The sequence below is a fragment of the Hemitrygon akajei genome, chromosome 3, assembly GCF_048418815.1.
Source record: "Hemitrygon akajei chromosome 3, sHemAka1.3, whole genome shotgun sequence".
NCBI lineage: Eukaryota > Metazoa > Chordata > Chondrichthyes > Myliobatiformes > Dasyatidae > Hemitrygon > Hemitrygon akajei.
The window spans coordinates 173752850-173780351 of NC_133126.1; the positions used below are offsets into that span (position 1 = coordinate 173752850).

General features: G+C 40.3%; 1 protein-coding gene across 16 annotated transcripts in view; it reads right to left on the reverse strand.

Moving 5' to 3' along the window:
• The window catches only part of LOC140725642 (disks large homolog 1), a 472837-nt gene that overhangs the window by 258565 nt on the left and 186770 nt on the right, over nucleotides 1–27502 (reverse strand). Inside the window, exon 1 of one of the 16 annotated variants that reach the window (XM_073041377.1) lies at nucleotides 5246–5384. The exons of 13 other annotated variants lie outside the window; for them this stretch is intronic. In XM_073041377.1, the coding sequence (XP_072897478.1) occupies nucleotides 5246–5335 (90 nt within the window). In that variant the 5' untranslated portion in view covers nucleotides 5336–5384. Of the gene's footprint in view, nucleotides 1–5245; nucleotides 5385–27502 lie in introns of those variants that run through there. 2 more of the 16 variants (XM_073041378.1, XM_073041385.1) reach the window with 2 other exon arrangements.

A 27502-nucleotide genomic window follows, 5' to 3' on the forward strand; every position in this document is an offset into this window, starting at 1 on the left:
TCAGTGGGACTTAACTCCACAACTTCCTACCTTGGTGCAATAGTACTGATACCAAGTGATAACAGTTAGACGTACTTCTTACCACAGATGTACAGAAAATCTTACACAAAACTAGTTCAAAATATTAAATACTCGGATATGGCAAGTTAAATAATATCTATCAAGGCAGCAGTTTTCTTCTGATATTTAAAAATAAGTCAGCAAGTTCTGGTGTTAATGCCCACTACTGAATGTCCTCTGGGAGACTGTTGCATATCCCTCGAACTGGTGTAAACCATGTGAAGGTGCTTCCATAATGCTGCTAGACAACATGAGTAGGGTTGCGGTAGTTGTAACGAAGCAACATTTCAGTCAAGACAGTGAGCTTGAAACGGATGATCTGCCCATGTACTACACAAGCTGACTTCGTCCATATATTTGAAGTCACAGCTAACCTGCCTTGGTGAATCCAGAAGGATGGAAGTAATAGCTGTTAAGTCAATGCACAAATTTTTTTTCCCCAGTAGTGCATTGTTGTGTTGCAACTGCATTCCCCGACGAAGAGGGGATTTTCTTTTTCTCACACTCTCATCAGTGTAGAGCCTCGGGAGATTTAGAAAGTTAATTACTTGTAGAAGATCTACAAGCCTCTACTGTCGTAGCTGTGCAATTTCAGTAGCCTGTACAATGTTGACCCTCAATGATTGACAGTACGTCGTGGTCGGTGGGCTGGGAGAGGAGAGGCAATGGGTACACTCATAACTTCACCTCCAACACCATAGGAGTAAAGCTAATGGAATGCTGTACAACTCACGGTGACTACAGCCCAGAACCAAGATTACCTCAAACTTCAGCAGTTACTTTGCAATATTCAGTCAGTGTTTTCATTTTGCGCGCAGCTCCGAGCTGTCATCAGCACTTTCACACAAAGGTCCTTTACCAACCTGCTCCTGGAGCACCATACTGTCCTCCAGCAATGAAGATTCATTGAAAGATGCTGGAAAACACAGACCATTTCTCAAATTGGTCACTTCAGTTAAAGGAAGGCATCACCATTATTTTTAACGTGCCTACAACACCCGTGATTGCTTGAGTGACAGTGTATTTGAAGATCAAGACCTCAGACTTGGAATAAAACTCCATTAACAACACACACAAAATGCTGACTCCCAAGAATCGCTATGAAAGTTTCACATAGACAAGGAGCCATCAGACTGGCATTGACAACCTCAAGGGCATGGCACAACAAGAAACAGAGAAGTCCTGTATAAGCAGTCACCTCACAAACTACCCAGCTGCCTGTCCCTCTGGCTATCATCTGTGGAATGGTCCGAGGTTCCCACACTGGCCTAATTAGCCATCTCAGAGCTCAAAGTTGGACAGGAGGTCCGACCAAGATCCTTCTCGATCTTGAGGAACCACTTCAGAATATCTGTACTGAAAATGTCCCTAGCTGTTGATTGCCGTTTGCTATTTGTAATAGCCATTTGCTATCAGCACAAACCAAGTGCTGCTACACATGCATACAAACTAAATCTTCTGAGAAACTACAAATGCAGTCAGAGGTCACAATTATCTGGCAACATCAACTCATTTTATCACAGGTATTGTCAAGTAGGGTCATTGCTAGAGTACTGATGGCCCTGCTGAACATTGCTGGATGGAAGGAACAGTCTGAGTAAATCCTGTGGTGACAATTGGGTTTGAAACAATTTATTACAAATAACCATGCCATGGGGCGTCATGGTAGATAGCGGTTAGCACAACGCTATTGCAGCTCAGGGCATTGGAGTTCCGAGTTCAATTCCAACGCAGTCTGAAAGGAGTTTGTACATCGTCCCAACGAACTTCTGGTTTTCCTCCAGATACTCCGGTTTCTTCACACGTTCCAAAGATGTACAGGTTAGTAGATTAACTGGTCATTGTAAATTGTCCTGTGATTAGGCTGGTGATAAATGGTTGGGTTGCTGGGTGATGTGGCTCATGGGGGTGGAGGGATGGAGGGATGAGATAGATTTTTTGCATCAAGTACTACTTCAAATACTACTATACCTTCAAGGACTTATGTGCCACACCAGTCAGAAGCAGCCTTAGTACCAAAGGCAGTCAACTCACTTCAATTCTGGAATTTAAAGAGCAAACACGAGGAAATCTGCAGATGCTGGAAATTCAAACAACAACACACACAAAATGCTGGTGGAACACAGCAGGCCGGGCAGCATCTATAGGGAGAAGCGCTGTCGACGTTTCGGGCCGAGACCCTTCGTTCCGAAACGTCGACAGCGCTTCGCCCTATAGATGCTGCCTGGCCTGCTGTGTTCCACCAGCATTTTGTGTGTGTTGTTGTTTCAATTCTGGAATTATTATTTTGTTTAGAATGATTTTGACAGAACCAACATGGAGGAGGAGTTGGGAAGAGGGTAAAAAGGGGAAGATAAAATAATTCAATCAACTGACACAGTGATTTTCATCCTTTCCTTGATCCTGTTTGATGAAAAATAGGCAATTTCTATATTTCATGAGATCTCCCATTTCCTGATGCTCAGAGCACATATAGACAATACCAATCCTAAAATAAATTTGCAGATTTACAAAGCTCACCCTTGGGTTAACCTGATTAATTCCAACCATCTTCACTGGCCACCATCTTGAAGGTTCACATTGGAAAATGGTTGTCACTTGTTCATATAGATAGCCGAAGATTAATTCTGAAATCTTATCAATCATATATTACAAGTTACTTCCAAAAGATACAGTGAGAATGGTTTTATAGAAGAACGTTACACAGTTCAGTAGATTTTTAGGTACAGTTAAGCGATAGAATATCAGTTTAACAATTAACTATTGCATCAGAAATACTTCATTGACAACTCAGACCAACTTAAATACTGTTAAACCAGAAGGATTTAGAATTCAAAGTATGGGCTTTGAACGAGAACATTTGTGACTGATATCAATTAACACACCCAGGTACTGGTTGGCAGGATTGGGAGCCTATCACATCAAGGTCAAGAAGTAGCAAGCTGGCAACACCTACAAAGAGGCACGTATATCCCAAATGAAGGAAAACATTGATTTGACCAGAGCCAGTCTACCTTGCCCAGCCTGGTTACACTATTTAATAAAGAGCAGGATGCAGAAATGATTCAGGACAATGGGTTCAAGGATGAGGAATAATCTTGGGAAGAAAAAGTTTTCTCTTTGAAACAAAGAAGTTGAGGGGGATTCCAATAATGTTTTTAAAACCATTAAGAGTCAAGAATGATTATTTTCACTGGCAGTCAGCTCATGAATCAGAGGACACAACATCTAATGTTTATAATTTGGATTGCAACAGCTTGGTAGTAATGATGGGTAGTGGGATCAGATTCCATTTGTAGCATTCAGAAGGCTAGTGTAAAGAAAAACAAAATGCAGGATAGAGGGAAGGCAGAGAGAGAAGCACTAGCTTAAATTCTCTTGCATAGAAACACACGCAAAATGCTGGAGGAATTCAGCAGGCCAGGCAGCATCTATGGAAAAGAGTATTCCTCCAGCATTTTGTGTGCCTTGGTTGGATTTCCAACAACTGCAGATTTTCTCACATTTGTGATTTTCTCTTACATAGAGCCAGCACAGACCAGGGGCCAGACAGCCTCCTTCCAAGCTATAACCTCTCTGATTTTATGTCAAACCTCTGATTGCCACAGCTCAAGAAATCACACTCAGGAAGCGCATCAGGATACATGGAAAAGAGTGAACTGAACTAAACTAAATACAGACCAACCATCTGTTCAAAGTTCTACAGTCCAAGTTCCAAGCACAATGCACAGATTTTCACTAAGCCAAAATATTGAATAAAACATGGTACATGGCTTCTTCAGATTTAAACCACTTTCTACAAAAATGGGACACACAAATGCTGTCAATGCTCCTAAATAGATGTTGGGATACATGTATATAATATATAATATATTATAATATATAATATATACACATAGCCGTTTAAGTAGTACAATAACATAATTATACCACTATGTACTTTTTTATTATTCTGCTACTTCTTTTTTAAACTGATGCACATCCAAAAGTTACTTGCAGCAATCCAAAACCAACAATATATTTGCAGCCTTTTATTGTAACAATGCTCAGGCCAGTTCAAGCGATGTTAAACCAGTGCAACTCTTCATGAAATGGAACTAAGGTTACACCATGGCCTGCTGGTTTGAAGTGAATACTGCGCTGCAAAATTTGAATGGACAGGTGGTGCTATTAACAATTCGCTCTGATTCAAAATTTTCTTGGTGAAAGACACATGACTTGTATCAATATTAACATTAGTGAGACTTAACAAAGCATCAAACAGAAATTGGACAAGTTTAAAAATTCAACGTTAAAGTATAGAAAATAACCCATACCATGCAATTATTCCATTTTTTTACATAAAATAAGATTAAGTACTGTATTGAACTCTACTTCAGAAGTGCCAAGCGGTTGCTTGATCTTTAGCTGTGTGCACGTCTCATTGCAGCACTCATCCCTCCTACAGTATGTCAAAAGACCTGTCAAAAAGCTGTTTGCTGTTCCGACTGCTGCAACTTAACACCGCAAATTTAATTGTCCCAGGTGCAGAGGGCCTTTAAAAATCGCTAACTATTATGGAGGTCTGGGTGAACGATGAACTTTCAAACTAGGCAAGTCTCAAGTCAATGTGCAATGCACAATAACTCGTGCTTTAACTCTGGGAAATATGCATTTCCTAAGAATGAATTTTTAAATTCTTTTCAGCAGAATGTATTCATCCTTGATTGTATTCAGTTTTATCAATAATGGACAATAAATACATTTCTATATACTAACTCAGTACCTGAGCACTGACTGCTTCTCATTTTCCAGTAAGTACTCTGTGCAATACAATGTTTACCCTTCCCCTGGTATTTCCCGAAGCAGGTTTTTCTTCAAAGCACCAGCCTACCGTCAATAAACTGAATTCCACATAACCTTTCACATAACCATCTAGATCTTCAAGGAATTATAAAAATTCTTCAAGAAAATAAAGAAGCATTAGACAAGAGCTATATGAAGATAAATTTAAAAAAATACTGCAGGAATATTTAACCAGGAAGATCCTTTACAAAAAATTGCTAATTTTTAAGAGTTTGACTGAAATAAGTGATGGATATCATATTTTAGCTGAACAGTAACATGGCCTTCATGAAAGCCATTCCTATCCCCAAGTCTATACATACCATGAAGCAAGCATTTACTGCCCATTTCATTAACTTACCGATAGATGAAGATGTTGCTGTCTAGACTTCCTCACGTTCTTGATAAAGCGACGACCCAGCTTTTTGGCATACCAAACAGAAGCAAACATTCTTTCCCTATTGCTTTTATTCTACCTCGTCTTCAATGGTACTGCTGTATTAGATCTCACTTTATTGCAAAACATCTGACGATAGCTGGTACTTTAGGAAGATAAACTGGATTGTACTGCGTCACACAGTCACAGGTTGGTTTTAAAAGGGAGGGGGAACCCAGTTCCTTGCAATAAATTAGACTGTATCACACTGTATATATAGATATATACACACACACACACACACACACACAGGGCAACCCTGGCCCACACCGCTTATGTTAGATTGAGGCTATATTACATGCTTAATGCTTTGCACCTTTAAAAAGCACAGAATCAGATGAGAGCTCATTTGCAGACTGAGCTGATGTGATTGAAATAGATTTAATTTAAAATTCTGCTCAATCCAATTTAAAGGCAGCAGTTAGGAGGCGAGGAGTGGGTGAATTGCGCCAAGTCTGGTAATGCTATGACAAGGAATGAAGCTGGTGTTCCACAGGCATGTGTGATTCAGCAAATAAACCTTTTAAATGCTGACTGGATGCGTCGGTTGCACAGTCACAAGCGACGACTTGTGCCAGGGAACTACAAGATGCACGACCAGCTGCAAATGTGCTGTAAGACAAAATTGTAGATTTACTCTGTACAACGACATTCCCAAATGCTGTTTAAGCACATCATCCATTGACTTTTGCCATCAGATAATCCCCTGCCAAACACCATAAAAGAATTAATGCCACTTTTTGCATTCATTCGATAAATTGATTTAACTGTTTATGCCGAATTACTGATTTCACAAAGCTCCACGTTTTAAAAAAACTCAGGCAAGTTCAAGGGAAAACAAAACATCTTTTTTCACCCTCCTATGGCAAAGAAAAACTTTTCCGAAGCATTGTATTGACACAGTATTACAGGCCATTTATTAACAGAAAGGTATTCTGCCTGAGACTGTAGATTTCATTTTCCCATTGAATAACAGCGGCATCTCATCACTAGAGAATAAAAAACGATATCCTTTAGACTAAGCATTCACTCAAGTTGGTCGTGACCTGCATATATTAAATACTTAATTTAAAAAGTCAGGAAATGTACAAAAGGCCTGTAATTTGGGAGGAGGGGAGGATAAAGAATACTATGGCTTCTCCATTGGAGAAGGAAACCCTGGTGCACTGGACAGAATTAAAGAAACAAGTACGATCAGCAAAATCCATTATATAAAGGTTGTACATCAGCATGGTGTTAGAGTGGGTGGTAGCATAAATTGTTTCATTGGGCTCGTCACCAGGGAAAAATAAAAAATGCACGCTACATCAAAATATGCAATGTATCAGGAGGGGTTATATTTATTTAAAATATTTCATCAGGATCGCACATCGAGATAAAACAACATCTTGTTCAGAATGACTCAGTGATGACAGCAATAGAAATCAGAGCCATATGGAGCAGCAATAAGAGACTGGTGAATTAACCCCTTAGGCATTGCAAGTAAAAACATAAGTGCATGCTCTTTTTATTTTGACTGCAGCATTAACAGATAATACTTTTAAAGGTGGAGAAGAAATGGAAAAGCTAGTTTGTTTGACCATGAATAATTTAAGGGACAAGAGGAAAATAAACCTGTTCTGAAGTCTGGATTTTTTTGGAGTCTGAACTCAGCTTGACAACAGGGTTGAAAAGTTTGTCTCAGTGCAGAGAATATGTAAATTTATCATCCCATTTGGAAAATTATTTAAACATCAAACACTACAGCACAGTATATGTCCTTTGGCCCACAACGTTGTGCCAATCATTAACCTCGCTTAAAATCAATCTAACCCTTCCTTCCTACACAGCCCTCTATTTTTCTATCATTCATGTGTCTACCTATGAGTTTCTTAAATGTCTTTAATATATCTGTCTCTAGCAGCACATTCCACGCATCTACCACTCCCTGTGTAAAAAAAAAACTACCTTTGACATCTCCCCTCTATTTTCTTTCAATCACCTTAAAATTATTTTCCCTCCAAAACTAGCAGCTGGTTGTCAATGCAATAGCAAGCCATGGTCATAAGATTGAAAATCTGTACCTCAGCATTCTGAATCATAAAGTCAGAGAAATACAACACATATATTGGCTTTTTAGTCCACTGAGTCTATACTAACCATCAACCAGCCTTTTTCACTAATTCTATATTTGTCCCTTTTTTAAATCCCCCTCACACTCCCATTAACTGCCCCAGGTTCTACAACTTATGTATACACAAGGGAATAATTTTACAGTGGCCAATTAATCCACCAGTCTGGGATATGAGAGGAAACTAGAAGACTTGAGGAAATACAAATGGTCACCGGAGTAACTTGCAAACTCCGCACAGACAGCATCCAAGATCAGATTGTTCTCTGGTCGTAGCAACTATATTAGATACACCAATATATTATCCTAGTTACTGAGTAACTTGAAACCATTGGTTATTAACCCTAATGTACAATTCCTTGTATTTTTATGCACCCACCTTGATTATATGCACAGACAATAGTTTGGAAAAAATGACATTACAAAAAGAACTCTTGTCTACTTTTGTAAGCTGACATTTGGTACCTTACCCCAATATTGCACAAGTCCAAATACTCATCAAGTAGCCAGTTAAACAACTAATGGGCAGAATTAGATCCAAAACTTATGAATGTATAAGAAAGAAGTCGGTTCTAATACTTAACACATTTGTATGTGTTATCCTGTTCAGCCAACAGCCAAGTGAAAACCAAAACGCCTGCAGGCCATATTCAACAATAGTAGACCAGCAGCAAAGTAAGAGCTCCTTGTTCTCGCCCTCCGTGCTATTCAATCAAATTGCTCAGCAGTACACCATCAACTCATTAAAAACTTCTCCTCCCTAATGAGAAATTATGTGGCCTGTTTTAAGCTTCCCAAAGAATGACATCTGAAATCAGCAAATTAGTGAGGTATCAATTAACCCTGTGATCCAATACTAACAAAACTCTAAAGAAAGAAGTCATTTTTAATGTTACTGTGGAAACAAATATAAATATCAAATATTCATAGGCCGTGAAAGCACTTAGTGTCACTTAAATAATAAAACTGTCAATATCTCCAGAAACAAGGATAAGAAAGTGAAGTAGTATAGCTGAAAAATTATGTGTTTATTTTTCTCTGTGTGAATCAGAATTGAAGCTAAGAACCTATAACATCAGGGACATAAGATCGCTTTGGAATTACAATTGGAAACTATAGGGAAGCGCCTGCCATAGGAATGGCATTCAATGTTTGTGTAAATGGCATCAAACTTGGAGATCCAAGACAGTCAATTTTAAAAACAAGAACACATTCTTATTGACACATTAGTAAGGAAGTTTTACTGTGCCAGCATTAATAACTGCATTTTGGAATGTTATGATAACGAATCTACGTTTTTCTGGCTCTTTGTGATGGAAGAAGAAGCAGTGAAATGATGTGATGGGTTCACGAGTTTACGGATGACACAAGGGTTGGTGGTGTTGTGGACAGTGCCGAAGGTTGTCATTGGTTACATTAGAACAACGTAGGCTGCAGAATTGGTCTGAGAGGTGGCAGATGGAGTTCAACCCATAAAAGTTTGAAGTGATTCACTTTGGAAGGTTGAAATCAAAGGCAGTATACAGGGTTAAAGGCAGGATTCTTAACAGCCTGGAGGAACAGAAGGATCTTATGATCCAAGTCCACAGATCACCCAAAGTTGTAGTGCAAATTAATAGGGTGGTTAAGAAAGTGTATGGTGCGTTTGCCTTCATTAGTCGGGGGACTGAGTTCAAGAACCACACGGTAATATTGCAGCTCTATAAAACTCTGGTTAGACCACCCTTGGAATACCATGTTCAGTTCCAGTCATCTCACTATAGGATGAATGTGAAAGTTTAAGGTACAAAGGAGATATACAGGATGATGCCTGGATTATAAAGCATGACTTATGACGAGCTAGATTTTTCTCTTTGGAGTGAAGGAGAATGTGAGATGACTTGATAAAGGTGGACATGATAAAAGGCATAGAGAGAGTAAACACCTAAAGACATTTTCCCAGGTAGGAAATTTCCTCCAAGGTGTTTGAAGGAAATGATTGAGTGGACGTCAGACATGTTTTTTTTAAACAATGAGGATGGTAGGTGTATGACCTATGCTGCCAGGGTGGTGGTAGAGGCCGATGCATTAGAAACATTTTAAGAGACTCTTTGATAAGCACATAGATGAAATAAAAAAATGAAGGCCACATGGGAGGGAAGGTTTAGAGTAATCTTAGAGTAGGTTAAGTAGTTAGCACAACATTGTGGGCTGAAGGGCTTAACTGTGCTGTACTATTCTATGTTCTAATCCGATAACAACTCCTGGTAGCAAATCTAAATCTTTGTTCAAATTTTAATATACCGTGTCTGGTTTCAGTGCTATTTTTCTGAATTCTTAAGCTTCTACCATTATTAAATCAAAATTCAAAATTTATGGTAAACTTTGCATTAGTGGATCAAGTTGGTGACTAGCAGGGTTAGTCTTCACTGTCTTCAGAAAATGGCTGAATCAATATGATATAGTAAACCAGATGGGAATTAAGCACAAGGATAATAATAACACATTCAGAGCAGAGGAAGAATTGGAAAGCTCTTCAACTAATCCAAGCACAATGATAAAGTGAGACTTGGTATCATCTAAGACATTATTGACAGAACTTAGTACAAGGTAAGTTTTATGAAGAGAAGCATAAAGGAGTGATATGTAGAGATGGGAAGTCAATGCAGTGAATATGGAATCAATAGCTTAAGATTGAAGTAGCATTCTACTTCAGTAACGGGAGAAGGAGCCCAAAGCTATGGGAAACCAGGGGTGTGTGGGTGGAGTGCTTGATGTGTCTTGACTACAGATTACACAAACATTTTTGACAGAAGATGTGATGGTAACATGAAAAAAAACAGTGAATGAGTTTATTTCTCCACATTACTGCACACAAGCTATCACTTCCCTTCGTCTAGTTCAGTGGCTATGTCCCAAAGGCAAAATACAAAGAGATGGAGCTGCAAATTCCGAGACCACACTAGGAAATCTAACAGAATTGAAATTGGGTTATTACAGTCACATGTACTGAAGTACAGTAAAATCTTGTCTTGCATACTGTTCATAAAGATCAATTCATTACCCAGTGCATTGAGGTACAAGGAAAAAGAACAGAATGTATAATATAGTATAATCGCTACAGAGAAAGTGCAGTGCAAGTAGACTATAAAAGCAAGCTCATAATGAGGTGGACTGTGAGATCAAGGGTCCAAGTTACCATACTAGGGAACCATTCAATGGTTTTCTAACAGTAGGAAAGTGTCCTTCAGCCTGGTGGAAAGTGCTTTCAGGCTTTTGTATCTTCTGTCCTCTGGGAGAGGGGAGAGAGAAAATGGCTGGGGTGGTTGAGGGCTTTGATTATGCTGGCTTCTTTACTGAGGCAGTGAGAAATACAGACAGAGTCCATAGAGGGGACTCTGGGTTTTGGGATGTGATGAGCTGTGACAACAACTCTGCATTTTCTTGCAGTCAGAAGCAAAGCGGCAGCCATACCATCCAGATAGGATGCTTCCTGTGGTTCATTGATAAAAATTGGAAATGCTTGAATGGGACATGCCAGATTTCTTCAGTCTCCTGAGGAAGTGGAGGCACTGATGAGCTTTCACGGCCATGGTTTGAAAATGGTTAGACCAGGCCAGGTTATTGTTGATGCTCACTTCCAGCAACTTGAAAATGCCAACCCTCCCAACTACAATGTTGATGTAAACAGGAGCATATGCACTACCCCCTTCCTGAAGTAACTGGTCAGCTCTTTTGTTCTGTTGACAGTGAAGGAAAGATTATTGTCATAACACCATGTTAAATCAGTCTCTATCTCCTTCTTGCTTAGTAACCTATTTTTATTTGAGATACAGCCCACAGCAGCTGTATTATCTGCAAATTTGTAGATGGAATTCGAGCATAATCTAGCCACAGTGATGAATGTAGAACAGGGGGCTGAAGAACACAAACCTGTGGCCAGTGTTGAAAATAATCATGACGTAAGTTTTGTTGCCTATCCTCACTGAGCGCTGTCTATTGGTCAGGAAGTCAAGGATCCAGTTGCAGAGGGAAGAATTGACTGCAAGCTCTACGTTTGGTGATGAACTTGCTTGGAATTATAGTATTAAAGACAGATCTGTAGTCAAAAAAATAATAGTGTAGCATTGGTATCTTTACTATCCAGATGCTCTAGAGAAGAGGGTAGGGCAAGGGAGAAGGCATCAGCTGTAGATCTGCTTCGGCGGTAGACAAACTGCAGTGTATCGTGGTTGTCTGGGAGCTGGAGTCAATGCACGTCATAGAACTATAGAACATTACAGCACAGAAACAGGCCCTTTGGCCCTTCTTGGCTGTGCCGAACCATTTTTCTGCCTAGTCTCACTGACCTGCACCTGGACCATATCCCTCCATAACCTCTCATCCATGTACCTGTCCAAGTTTTTCTTAAATGTTAAAAGTGAGCCCGCATTCACTTCATCTGACAGCTCATTTAATACTCCCACCACTCTCTGTGTGAAGAAGCCCCCCCACCAATGTTCCCTTTAAATTTTTCCCCCCCTTCACCCTTAACCCATGTCTCCTGTTTTTTTTTCTCCCCTAGCCTCAGTGGAAAAAGCCTGCTTGCATTCACTCTATCTATACCCATCATAATTTTATACACCTCTATCAAATCACCCCTCATTCTCCTACACTCCAAGGAATAAGTCCTAACCTATTCAACCTTTCTCTGTAACTCAGTTTCTCAAGTCCCGGCAACATTCTTGTAAACCTTCTCTGCACTCTTTCAACCTTATTAATATCCTTCCCGTAATTTGATGACCAAAACTGCACACAATTCTACAAATTCGGCCTCACCAATGTCATATACAACCTCACCATAACATTCCAACACTTATACTCAATACTTTGATTTATAAAGGCCAATGTACCAAAAGCTTTGTTTACGACCCTATCTACCTGTGACGACACTTTTAGGGAATTTTGTAACTGTATTCCCAGATCCCTCTGTTCTACTGCACTCCTCAGTGTCCTACCACTTACCTTGTATGTTTCACCTAGGTCTGTCCTTCCAAAGTGCAATAACTCACACTTGTCTGTATTAAACTCCATCTGCCATTTTTCAGCCCATTTTTCCATGACCAGTCTTTTGAAGAACTTTATGATGGTGGATGTTGGAGCCACTGATAGCCAAAGCTAACTAATAGCATTTCAACAAACAAATTATGTTGATAGCACTATGCTAAGTATCTTAAACCTTGGGAGAACCAACTTGTACAACATTAATTCATAACTAGAAATACATCTACCTAGCTCGGTGCCCTTGATGCAGAATAGGAGTGCATATGAAGAAGTTCCACACCTCAAAGCATAATTATACAACAGTCTTATATGCCAGGAGCATGAAGCAGAAATTAAACCCATGAAAGCCAGCAGAGCTATTTTTCTGGGAGAAGGAGAAATGCAGAATTTGCCTCCTGTGGTTCTCAGAGAAAGCACCAAAGAAATCTTCAATTCAAATCCACAGTGAATATAGGCATTATGAATATTCTTACATCATACAAGGAGTCATTAGCTCCTTTCTCTCAAAAGCAGCTGGTAATTAATTATTAGGAGGAACTTTAAAAAAGTACACAGAATTAATAACAAATAAGTGATGCAAACTTTTTCCCTGCTTTGTGTTATTGTAGTTAGTTTTATATTATGCTTATTCATTTTGCAGTCTTCAACCATTCACATCAACCTAAGATCGAAGGGCCATAAAAACAGAATAACAGTGCAAGCTTAAAGTACCCAGTGGCTGACCTTCTCCTATTGTTTTGTGTCTTGATCACCTTAATAATTGTGGAAAAGATCTTTGGAAAATGGAATTTACAGGGGGGAGAAAAATCAACATTTGGTTTAATTTACTTTCAACTTCATCGCAAACAGTAAGGCATGTAGAATTTTAACCACCAAAATAACAGAAGCTTTTCCTTTCTAAAAGTCCATGCAGGAACTGAGTTTACCTCAGCCTAATATCCATTCTTCTCTTCCAGCCGTAACACCAGAGGTTAGAGATTTTCTCCACTTTTACCCTATCCTCAGTGCAATTGTAAAACACAATGCTGCAATAGTTTGGACCACCATATACTCCAATCTCAAATGCTTTTGTGAAGAACCTAAGTTAGCATCTGCAGTTTTAAGAGCATCTTATAAATCCAAGTTGATCCTGTTAACATACTCTGTACAGGCCTAATTGGCTTTAGTAATCTTGAGCATAAGAGGAGGACTGATATCAGCCAGGTCCTGATCAGCATCATTAACATACAAAAAATAATTCATTCTATTTGTATTGTATTCAAAGATGGCCAACCATCAGATTAACTTTTCCCACTATAATCCGTACTTATTTTGTAGAAGATATTTCCAAAACAAATTTTAAACAATACAGAAGCACACAGATATACTCTTCCCAGAATCATAACAGGACAATTATAAAGGCAGAAGTCATCTAACTTGATAACAAAAGGGATATTAGCAATTTAAATACTCTATTCCAAGACAATTACTGTGCTGTTGATTTTATTTGAAAATATGTGCCTGCATATCCTGTATAATACTGCCATATACTGGTGAAACCAAAAAATACAGCTGCAAAGACATTTCCAGTCATTGCCAACTTTCAATTATGCAGTACAATTTAAAATCAAGGCTTACCTTCAAATACTCTGTTTCACCCGCTATGACATTGCAGGAGCAAAATTCACAATTCATCAAAAGCCTGAGCCCTGAAACAGCCCCAATAGAAACACTCAAATCTACAGTGCTAGTTTTGGGACAAGTTTTAAGTAAGAACAGGTTTGTTACTTGACCACCAAATCCACACTGACCATCAACCACCCACTTACACCAACTTTCTAATCTCCATAGTCTCATCAACTCTCTACCACTCACCTACATACTAGGGCCAGGTAAAATGGTCCATCCATCAAGATGCATGTCAATGGGGTGTAGGCGAAAACTGAAATACCAGTGGAAAATCGACATGATCATAGAGAGAATGTGCAAACCCCATACAAATAGGACTTCCCAGCTCTTTACTTACCTCCCCCCAATGGTTTCATCTATCACCCTGTGTTTCTTCCTCCCCTCCCACACATTCTAACACTGACTCTTCATCTTTTTTTCTCCAGTCTTGAAGAAGGGTTTCAGCCTGAAACATCAATTGTTTGCTCTTTTCCATAGATGCTGCCTGACCTGCTGACTTGCCTGGAGTTCCAGCATTTTGAGTGTGTTGATTGGATTTCCAGCATTTTGAGTGCGTTGACTGGAGTTCTAGCATTTTGAGTGCGTTGATTGGAGTTCCAGCATTTTGAGTGTGTTGATTGGATTTCCAGCATTTTGAGTGCGTTGCTTGGAGTTCCAGCATTTTGAGTGCGTTGATTGGATTTCCAGCATTTTGAGTGCGTTGCTTGGAGTTCCAGCATTTTGAGTGTGTTGATTGGAGTGCCAGCATTTTGAGTGCGTTGACTGGAGTTCTAGCATTTTGAGTGCGTTGACTGGAGTTCTGGCATTTTGAGTGCGTTGATTGGAGTTCCAGCATTTTGAGTGCGTTGATTGGAGTTCCAGCATTTTGAGTGCGTTGATTGGATTTCCAGCATTTTGAGTGCGTTGCATGGAGTTCTAGCATTTTGAGTGCGTTGATTGGAGTTCCAGCATTTTGAGTGCGTTGCTTGGAGTTCCAGCATTTTGAGTGTGTTGCATGGAGTTCCAGCATTTTGAGTGCGTTGATTGGATTTCCAGCATTTTGAGTGCGTTGCTTGGAGTTCCAGCATTTTGAGTGCGTTGATTGGAGTTCCAGCATTTTGAGTGCGTTGACTGGAGTTCTAGCATTTTGAGTGCGTTGACTGGAGTTCTGGCATTTTGAGTGCGTTGATTGGAGTTCCAGCATTTTGTGTGCGTTGATTGGATTTCCAGCATTTTGAGTGCGTTGCATGGAGTTCTAGCATTTTGAGTGCGTTGATTGGAGTTCTAGCATTTTGAGTGCGTTGATTGGAGTTCCAGCATTTTGAGTGCGTTGATTGGAGTTCCAGCATTTTGAGTGTGTTGATTGGAGTTCCAGCATTTTGTGTGCGTTGATTGGATTTCCAGCATTTTGAGTGCGTTGCATGGAGTTCCAGCATTTTGAGTGTGTTGATTGGAGTTCCAGCATTTTGAGTGTGTTGATTGGAGTTCCAGCATTTTGAGTGCGTTGATTGGATTTCCAGCATTTTGAGTGCGTTGATTGGATTTCCAGCATTTTGAGTGCGTTGATTGGATTTCCAGCATTTTGAAGTTTGTTGATTGGATTTTCAGCATTTGCAGACTTTCTCGTGTTGCTTATTCACTGTCTGCTGTGCCAACAATTTTGGTGTCATCCACAAACTTACCAATCATCCAAAATGCTAATATGATACAATTTGTTACCTTAAAAATCTGTTGGAACCATTGGGGGAGAAATAACTAATTGAATTTGAGGATAACTGTGCATCAGAATGAACTACCGTAGATTCCGGACTACAGAGCGCACCTGATTTTAAGCCGCTGGCACTAATTTTAGAAATAAAATCATTTTTTTAAATGTAAAGGCCGCACCGGATTTTAGGCCGCACCGGATTTTCGGCCGCAGGTGTCCCACGTTGTAATATGAGATATTTACACAGAAAGATATTACACGTGAGGATTTTTTTAACTTTTAATTAAATCCATATGGTAACAAAAACAAATACATATTGCAAATGCTTTTTTTCGAACCGTGCCCGTACGCGGCTACTTTTAAATATACGTTGCGTATACTTCTTTACTGAACAACATTCCAATATCTCCTAACGACTGGTAAAAAATATATATACTGCAGCCTACCAGGAAAAGTTATTGATACCTTTAACTTAAAAGCAGAGTTCGCTCGGATCCAAAGCCGCTCGCGTAATCCGCTCCCCCCTCCTTTCCGTTTCATCGCAAACGGCATTTAAAAGCAGATTTCGCTCGGATCCAAAGCCGCTCGCGTAATCCGCTCCCCCCCCTCCTTTCCGTTTCATCGCAAACGGCATTTAAAAGCAGATTTCGCTCGGATCCAAAGCCGCTCGCGTAATCCGCTCCCCCCTCCTTTCCGTTTCATCGCAAACGGCATTTTCCCACAAGACACCGCGAAACCGGGTGTGTCGTCATAGCATCCCGCGATGTAGTACAGAAAACAAATATAGTTTAAACTAAGTAGGGTAGGTAGCACAATGCTTCGAGTGTTTTCCATGTTGATGAGGGTGAGTACAAATGACTGATTTACAATAATTTAATTGTGAAAGTGCGCTTGATTTATCGTACAATTTCATTGGACCTCTGTGAACTACTCATCAATTTTATTGGTCTACTGTTACGAGGCAAAATGTTTACGAGGCGGCATGAAAAAAACCTTGCATTAGCCGCTTCGGATTATTGGCCGCAAAGTTCAAAGCTGTTCAAAATGTGGGAAAAAAGTAGCGGCTTAAAATCCGGAATCTACGGTAGATCTTTTCCTATTCTTAGGATAGTATGTTATGACTACTCTTCAGTAAAAGCAAAATTAATTTACCTTTTTTCATCACACAAAGCTAGAATTCAATCAGCCCATTCTTCCTGATACAATGATCAGTGAAACAGCTTGAATTTGCATATTAAATCAAGTACTGTATCACAGACAGATTGAGCCAGCTGGGGACAGTTGACTCTAAATTGAGGATCACACCACACAAGCACAACAGCAGAGGGAGCACTGCAAAAACATAAGGCAGAAGCTTTCAGATGAAATGCTTAACTCTAGCCACACCCATCTCACACATGCACTAAATCTTTTGGCACTGTTTGGATCACAGGGGGATGGTGCTGGTCTTGTGTTCAACAATTGACCCATACACACAAACTATTTTACCATTATTTCACGGTTTGTGGGTCCTGACTGTGTGCAACAGCTCTTGCTTTATAAATTTCTACTTCAAATTTTGGAAGGTACATGACAATTCTAAAGAAAAGCTATGGGATGCTTAGAAGTCATTAAAGGAATCAGAATATTATCACCAGCATTTCTTTGCTGAATGCAAATGAGCTTTGGACCTGTAGAAATTAGATGCCAAAAAGCCAACTTCAAGATTTGGTCAGGAAACCTCCACCAGATATTCTTTTATAGAACAGGAACAGGCCTATCAGCCCACAATGCTTACACCTGCCATGACGCCAATCCAAACTATTTCCATCTGCTTGCAAATGGCACATAGCACTATGTTCATTGTATCTGCACATACCCCTTAAACATTGCTATCGTATCGGATTCCCCCTGCAGAACTCTGTGTGAAACAATTTGACTCACAAATCCTTTCAATTTGCTGCCTCTCACCTTACAGCTCTGTGCTCTTGTACTTAAGATACCTACTCTGGGGAAGACACTGACCAGCTATGCCTCTCGTTTTGACTTTATTTACTTCTTTCATGTCACACCTCAGCCTCTGATGCTCCAGAGAGAATAATCCAAGTTTGCACATCCTCTTCTTCTAACTAGTACTCTCCAGCTAGGGCTCACTCAACTCCAGCCCGCTGACTCTCAATATAGGTGCCCCTCAGGGCTGTGTACTAAGCCCTCTCCTTTATTCCCTGTATAGCCACAACTGTGTCGCCACCCACACCTCTAATCTACTAATTAAATTTGCCAACGACACTACATTGATTGGTCTAATCTCAAACAATGAGATGGCCTACAGGGAAGGAGTCACCCTCTGACACAGCGGTGTCAAGAAAACAACTTCACCCTCAATGCTACTAAAACAAAGGAGTTGGTTGTGGATTACAGGAGGAATGGAGACGGCTAACCCCTAATGTCATCAATGGATCTGGGGTTGAGAGGGTGAACAGTTTAAAGTTCTTCGGCATCACCGAGGACCTCACGTGGTCTGTACACACCAGCTGTGTGGTTAAAAACACACAACAGTGCCTCTTTCACCTCAGATGGTTGAGGAAGCTTGGTATGGCTCCCCAAATCCTAAGAACTTTCTACAGGGGCACAATTGAAAGCATCCTGACTGGCTGCATCAATGTCTGGTCTGGGAACTGTACCTCCCACAATCACAGGATTCTGCAGAGAGTGGTGTGGACAGCCCAGCGCATCTGTAGTTGTGAACTTCCCATGATTCAGGACATTTACAAAGACAGGTGTGTAAAAAGGGCCCATAGGATCACTGGGGGCCCCAAATCACCCCAACCACAATCTATTCCAGCTGCTACCATCTCAAAGTCAGGACCAACAGGCTCCGGGACAGCTTCTTCCACCAGGCCATCAGACTGATTAATTCATACCGGTTTGAGTGTATTTCTATGTTACATTGACTGTTCCATTTATTATAAATTAATATAATTGTACATTTAGACGGAGACATAATGCAAAAATTTTATTCCTCATGTACACGAAGGATGTAAGAAATAAAGTCAATTCAATTCAGCCCAGGCAACATTCTTATGAATAACTTCTGCATCCTCTCCAATGCTTCCTGTGATGAGACAACAAAAAGCATTTAGCAATCATTTTGAGAGGACTATAATTTAAAAGTAAGGATGTAATGCTGAGGCTTTCTAAGGCATTGGTCACACCGCACTTCAAGTATTGTGAGCAGTTTTGGGCCCTAATCTGGGAAAGGATGTGTCAGCTTTGGAGAAGATCCAAAGGAGGTTCATTCAAATTATCCCGGGAATGGAAGGGTTAAAGTATGAGGAGCATTTGATTCTGGGCCTGTGCTCGCCGGAGTTTAGAAAAACGGAGGGCGAGGGGAGGAGGCTCATTGAAATTTATTGAATTTTGAAAGGATGTTTCCTATAGTGGGGAAGTCTTAGATTGGACGACACGGACACAGAATACAAGGACATTCCTTTAAAAGAGATGAGGTGGAGTTTTTTTTAAGCCAGAGGGGGGTGAGTCTGTAGAATTCATTGCCACAGATGGCTGTGGAGGCCAAGATATTGGGTATATTTAAAGCAGAGAGAGATAATAAATCAATCATGATGGAATGACAGTGCAGACTCAATGGGCCAAAAGGCCTAATTTTGCTCCTATGTCTTATGGCAACCAGAACAGAATGAAGTACTCCAAATATGACTTAAACAAAGCTTTTTCAACATATAATCAGCACAGCTGCACAGTTGCGAACCTAAACACAGTCCTGCCTAAATTCCACCAGCATGTTGATTTTGCTAGCAGAAGTGAAAATATACTAGACCTGGATTACACTAATACCTCGACCCCACACTGAACTCTCAGATCACTTATCTACAATGTTAACTCCAGCATACAAACCAGTGATCAAACAGGTCAAATCAGTTGTAAAAGTAGTGAAAACCCAGCCTGAGGGTGCAACCTCTGCACTGCAGGACTGCTTTGCTAACACGAACTGGAGAACGCTCAGGGAGGATGCTACCTATGGTAACCATGTTAACATTGAGGAATATGTGGATTCCATGACCAGCTACATAGAGAAGTGTACTGAGAATGTTATCATCACAAAACAAATCAAAAGCCATGGGCTTACTGCAGAGGTCCGTGCCAGGCTGAGGAATGGTGATACTGCCTTTAGATCAGGGGACGCGACAGCTCTTAGGGGAGTAAGAACCGTGCTCTCCCGCTCCATCAGGAAGGCAAAATTGGAGCATACTCAGAAAATTCACAGCCACTTCTGCAATACCGGAGATAAGAGGCGCATGTGGCAGGGAATTCAGAGGATTACAGACTACAAGTCTAACCTACACGTCATTGACCAGGATGCTTCGCTCTCAGCGAGGCTGATTGTCTTCGAGGCCTGCTTTGATGAGCAGAACAAAGTGCTGGCGAGGACGGCACCCCTCCCCCAGGGGAGACGATACTCTGTCTGGCTGAAGCTGAGGTGAGGAAGACCCTGGCCAGAGTCAACCCACACAAAGCTGCAGGACCTGATAACATACCAGAGGCGGATTCTGAAAGACTGCATCACCCAGTTGACAGAGATGCTGAACAGTTTAAAATAGAGCAAAAAAAAGTTACTCAAAACTAACTTTACTCTTGAACATTTTCTCATTCTAAAAGCTGTGAAGTATCATGAAAACACAAAAAGGCATACAATAATGCCTTGCAATGTTTGCTTTTTGAATAGTACAGCAGCTGATTACCCTCATCAGTTTTGAAATTCATGTTTGTAGCTACAGAAGGAGGTGACAATGAAAAGAGCATGCATTCAATATCAGCAAGGTGGCAGCTAGAAAACAGAGCACAACACGTAGCTTGTCCTGTCTTTTGTTCCTTATTTTCTAATTCGGGAGCACAGTTGGTAATTCTAAGCTGCTGAGTGTCTATTTTAAAATACAGCTTCCGATACAGAAGAAAAATACGTCTGGAGATGCCCATGTTAATTGTCTTAATTACAGCAAATACACAGCCTGGAACCAACGCAAAACATAAATCAATCGAACAATTCTTCCAGCTGCCATTCACAAAGAGGGCTTACTGACTTGAGGGGCTTACGCCCACAGTTTGGGCACTGGCTTGGCTTGGTGGTATATGAGAACAGGAGTCAGTGGAGGCGCTATTCAGATCAGTGGTAAACGACCAGAGATGTACGACAGGGGTCACTGCCGGGTCTATTGTCGTGTTTGACATGTATATTAACGATTTTTAAAAATTTATTGAGATACAGTGTGGAATGTGCCTTTCTGGCTCTTTGATCTGCACAGCCAAGCAACCCATATATTTAACCCCAGCCTAGTCAAGAGACAATTTACAATGACCAATTGACCTACTAACCGGTATGTCTTTGGACTATGGGAGGAAAGCTAGCACCTGGAGGAATCCTACACGGTCAAAGGGAGAACATACAAACACCTTACAGGCAGTGGTGGGAATTGAACCAGGCCTGCTGATAACCACTACACTACAGTGCCGCCTCAAATTAGTGAACTTGGGGTGGCACGGTAGTGTGAAACTATGAAATTAATTCATCTAATTGAATGATTTGGATGAAAATGTGGCTGGCATAGTTAGTAAGCTTGGAGATCACAGCAAAATTGCTAATGCTGTGGACAGAGAAGATTTCAGATGATTACAAGATATAGATGAACTGGGGAAGTAGTCCAAAGGAGGACAGATGGAATTTAAATCAGACCAAATATGAAGTGTCGCATTTTGGCAAGTTAAACCAGGCAGGACCTGCACAGTAAACAGTGGGACTCTGAAAAGTGTTATAGAACAGAGAGACCTCGCAGTACAGGCATATCATCATCACTTTCAGGAAACTAAGGCAGACTAAGTGGTGAAAGCAGCATTTAGCATGTTTGTTTTCATCTGTTAAGTAAAGTGTATTATGGCTGCAAGAAAAGTTTGCGAACCCTTTACAATTAATTACCTGTTTTCTGCATTAATTGCTCATAAAATATGGTCTGATCTTCATCCAAGTCTCAATAACAGACAAAAACAATCTGCGTAAATTAATAACACACAAGCAATATACTTCTCATGTCTTTATCGAACACATATTGGCGAGAGGAAGTACAATTGTTTGTGTTATTAGATTGTGTTTGTCTTCTTGTGACTTGGATGAAGATCAGACCACATTTAATGAGTAATCAATGCAGAAAATCAGGTAATTGCAAAGGGTTCACAAACTTTTTCTGGCAATGGAAAGTATTAAGAGCTAGGAAATCACGTTGCAACTGCACAAGTTGTCAGTAAGGTCTCACAGAGTGTTCTGTGCAATGCTGATCACTGGCTATGAGAAGCATGTCGTCAAGCTAGAATTGGAATTAGTTTGTTATTGTCGCATGCACAGAGGTATGTGAAAAGTTTGTCTTGCACACTATTCGTATCGGACAATTCACTACACATTGCACTGAGCTAGTACAAGGGAAAATAACAACAGAATACAAAATAAAACGTAAGAGCCACAGCAAGTGCAGTGCAGGTAAACAATAAGATGTCGTCAAAATGAGGTAGGTTGTGAGGACAAGAGTCCATTTTATTGTATTGGGGAATCATTCAATAGTCTTGCAACAGCAATGTAGAAGCTGTCCTTGAGCCTCATGCTCTGTGCTTTAACTATTGTATCTTCTGCCCAGTGGAAATGGGGAAAAGAGGGTGGGTGCTGGGTCTTTGATTATGCCTTTGAAAGGATGCTGAAAAGATTCACAAGGGGGGAGGGCTCGAGTTACAAGAAAAGGCTGGATAAACTGGGACTTTATCCCCTGGAACATGGGACATTGAGGGAATGACCTAATAAAGGTCTATAAGATCATGAGGAAAATAGATCAAGTGAATCGTCAGGTTAGGGGAGTCTAAGACTATAGGGTATAGATACAAGGTGTGAAAGGAAAGAAAAAGGAACACGAGGGGAAACTGTTTTCCTCACAGAGGCTAATGGATAATTTGAATGAGCTGTCAAAGCTGAAGAGATGGATACAATTAAGCATTTAGTTCTTAGATAGCAATGCTTTAGAGCAGGGGTTTCCAACCTTGCTTAATGGCATTGGCATAAAAAAGGCTGAGAACCCCTGGTTTAGAGGGATATCAGCTACCTCAGGTAGAAAGCATGAAGAAGTTGGGCCGAAGGGCATGCATAACACTACAACATTGCTAGTGTGAAGTGAAAAGTATACTGGCATCTTTGAACCCTTCAACAAATTCAAGACCTTTGCATGTTTGTGAAAACATCAAATTTGCTGCCCAAGCTGGCTCAAGATTTCCCAATAGCGTTCCGCTGATGGGCTACAGATAGTCCAGTCTCAAAGCTGGAGTCTGATGAAGCGTCTGCTCATTAATCCAGTGAAAAGCAAAAGGCTCAAGTATGAAGTTACATTTGCACGGAGCAAGTGGCAAGTAGCCAGCTGGTGTTTGCAACTCCGCAGCTTCCCTCATTCATCTGAGTTACTAAAGGACAGTGGAAATTGTAAACACTCAATGGTACTTGTATCTGCTCAAACCATCATTGATTACAGTGACTTTATAGAGCTAGACAGTCACTGAAACACAACAACATTCAGAAAGGAGTAGGTCACAAGCTACAAATCTACAAGTGGCTGGAGCCAAACTATATTTTCAAGCGGTATTACGCAGCCAGCTCAGGGCTTGGTCAAGCCATCACAAAGAGGAAAAACATGCTGAAACACTCAGCAGCTCACACAGCTTCTGGTAAAGAGAAGTAAAATTAATGTTTTGGGTCAAAGATACTTCATCAGAATCACCTGAATATTATCTGCTTCTTTCTACAGATGCTATCTGACCTGTTTAGTTCGCAGTATATTCTGATCCATTAAAATTTCCTGCAACAGCAGTTTCTTGATTTAAAAAAAAGAGATGCAATTGAGCAGTCTAAACAAGTGGTTATAGTGAGGTTGATTGCAACTTGTTTGATTTATGTTGTAACTTCAAATGCATCAGACACCCTGCTGACAAAACAGAAGTAATTACCACAACGATGTATAAACCTCTGTTGGCCAGAATGAATGACAATCTACAAATCAGTGAATTCAAATGAATCAAGGACAGTGGATGCAGACAGACTAATTGTTTTTGTTCTTGCTGCATACTTGGGGATGGAGGCTGCCATTTTGTGAAAACACTCTATTCTCCATTTTGTGAGCTTGAAATTCTTGGCATGATCAATGTTTTAAAGACACAACGATTCTTCAGGTAATCTGCTGGACTGGAGATCATTTCCAAATAAGAAGTTATTTGTGAGATGTTCTTTGGTTGGATATAATATGTAGGTTTGTGTGTGTTGGGGTTGGTGCTTGCTAGAGTGTTCAAGCTCGTTGCTGATTGAGAACAAAGAGTCATAGGTTACTTGATGGGAAGAGGGCAATAAATGGATGCCGGCTTGGAGCAGAGCCAATAACATGTTAAAGGACAGACATATGACCTGTGGCCAATCACACTGGAATGCAATATTCAAATTGATAAGGAATGGATATAAAAGTGGAGGCTTCGTGTGTGCTGGCAGCAGTAACTTTGAAGAATAACCATCGCAGATACAAGCGTGAGCGACCCTATGTGAAACACGTGGTGAGTGAATCGGGACAATGAGGAACACCTGGCCAGTGTAAACTCCTTTTGCCTGGGTAATACCTTTGCTATTCTTTGACTATTCAGGAGACTCAGGGATACCTAGCAAGTGTGCACACAAGGTATTTAGTGTATGAATTCACATACTTATTAGTTTAAACAATAAAGGTACTTGTCAGTAAATACAGATGTCTATGTGCCTCACTAATCATCGCTGTAAGTAGTAAGTATTTTTTTCAACACCTCCAAACAAAGCAACCACACCAAAAATCCACACTGACTCTTAATTTTTCTGCCAATATGGAAGGCAATCACTCCACTTGGGGGGGGGGGGGAGCCCCCAGAGACACTGCTGAAAGTTCAACTCATGTCTAAACAATGTTGGATCCACAAGGTCTTTTAAATTCCCTGAGTAAACCAACAGTAGATCCTCTCCCAGTCCAACAACTCTGCAGCATCCATGTCCTGGTTAAACTCAGTTTACTGTGCTGATAGGCGAAACCCCCAAAACAGGCTATTCCTAAATACTTCACGTGGAAGATCAGCAGTTAAACATCTGCCTGCTCCATTAGTCATCTTTTACCCAATCAAAGGGGAATCTGCTGTTTCCATTTGGCCTCATTGGTTGCCTCAGAACTAGAATGGAAATCGCCTTTGATACTGAGTAACTGCCTAAAAAGATGACATACCACTATTCCAGTACATCACACCCACAGTGATGCTATTTAAATTTTAGCCCTTTGAGAAAGGAGGAAAAAAATAATTATAGGCTATTTAACTGGTGAGGGAAAGTCTTTATTGGCAGATAATAATTTCAAAACTGAAGAGCAGCAGAGAAAATAGCTTCAGTGAATAGCTTGCATAAATAGATACTAAGCCACAAGACAAATGAGCAAACATTGCTGACATAAACAGAGTTTCTCTCATAAATGATTGTGAGGGGAGCTAGTTGACAGAAAGATCCATGGTTGGAGATGCTTATCATTCAAACCTGGTCAGTTACTCGGGATGAATTTTGTCAGCTCTTAACTAAGCTAAAGGTTGATTTTCAATAAATTATCCATAAAAATGAAGTAGAATTCCTTTGCATAATGTATTTTTGCTCATTTCCAGGAGTAAAAAAAGATATAGATTGCTATTGCCCTAGAGTCTCTAAAAGCTCTCTTAATCCATTTCTTTCCCTTTCTTAGTAGAATTTCAATTTTGTCACATCTGCAATTTTTCTTAATTAAGGAGCACCCACAGCAAGTTTTTGTGAAACAAATAAAGTTCCAGCAAACTACCATACAGTCAGACAGATTTAGCCATTATCAATTCTGGTACAATGAATGGCAGATGCTTCACTTAAGGGAAAAAAAAACCTATAGATCTAGCTGAAGAAGAGATTTACTGAAGCACTTCAAACAATGCCCTTGAGAAGAGCACGCATTGACTGGAGTACAAATGGATTTGAGGAGTAAAGCCTTCATGCAGAGCATTTCTCTGTGGTTATTCTACCCACGGAAACAGTTCATCTTCCAGAGTGGAGATCCACTGTCTTAGATTCTGCCTCAGGAACAGCAATGGAAATCAGATCCTAGCCCTCAAGAACTATCATGAAATGACAGTTGGCATCATCTCCATAAACTGGTCTGTAATCAATGATTTTTTGATGGCAAAGTCGGTGGGCATACTAGGTAGTGTGGTTATTAGGCAAGGGAAAAATTGTGTTTTACTGAGAACACAGAAGCCAACTTCAATCATCAATTCCATTACCATTCTCCTCATATCCTTGTCACCCTGCGACTTATTTTCTTTCTCAATCCAGTCAACTCCCCTTTGCTTTTGTGTCACATCCTGCAGTAAGGAGAAACGTTACATTTACCAATTAACATACCAGTATCTGTTAGAATGTAGGGGGAAGCCATGATGGCAATGAGAAGAACATGCACATGGCGTACCCAAGATCAGATGTGAACCGACATCTCTGGAGATGAGGCAGCAGAACAAGTCACATTACCATGCCACAATTACAGCATATATTTACTTCAAAAACTATAGAGTTTCTTCTTATCAGAGCTATTTGATTGAGGGTATGCTGATTTTACATTTTGCCTTATGAGCAGTGGAGCAGAACATGATTGCAGATTGAATCTTCTTCATTGAAAGCAAAACGCATTGCACACATGTTCCACACCGCTCCCGCAGTGCCCCACCCTCGCCAATCCCATCATTGTTTGTTCCAGCCAGATTTACAAACTCTCTCTATGCTCCACATTGACAAATACAGTACAGTGTAAAAGACTCAGGCACAGTATTGTATGTGCCGAAGACTTTTTACACAGTATTGTTTGTCATCAAAATGTGGATGATATCTTAGAAAAAAAAAGGTGAAGATGAGTAACTGGAAAATAAGTGAGGGATCTCTGGAAAAGAAGTTATAAGAAAATTGGCACTGAGTAAATAGATGAAACTGTAGGCTAACAGATCCCTGGGTCCTTACAAACTTCACAGAAGGCTATTAAAAGAAGTGGTTAGCAAAATAGTTCAAGTATTGGCCTTAATTTTCCAAAATTTGCTGGAAAGAGAATCCAGGAATGATCAATTTAATTGGAAAATAGCAAATATAAATTATTTATTAAACATAAAAGTTGACAGCTTATCAATTGTCAACTGAGAAAATTTTCCATAAAGATGCCCTGGCAAAGTACTCAAGAAAATTCAAGATAATCAGCCAGTCAGTCAACATGGTTTGTGAAAGGGAAACCATGTTTGACTTTTGACATGCCACCTCAAATACTTTGTGAAAATCTGGGTATGTGCATGGCACCTGCTGTAAGGTACTGTAGATAGAGGGCTAAGGCGGAAGTATATTTCCAGAGGCATCTGATAAGAAGACACAAAAGTTTTTGCAAACAATAAAAGCACATGGTACAGATGATAACATTCTGGTGTGGATAGAAGATTGGCTAACGAACAAAGCAGAAAACATGCAAATACGTATCTGAAGGGTCTCGGCCCGAAACGTCGACAGTGCTTCTCCTTATAGATGCTGCCTGGCCTGCTGCGTCCCACCAGCATTTTGTGTGTGTTGTTT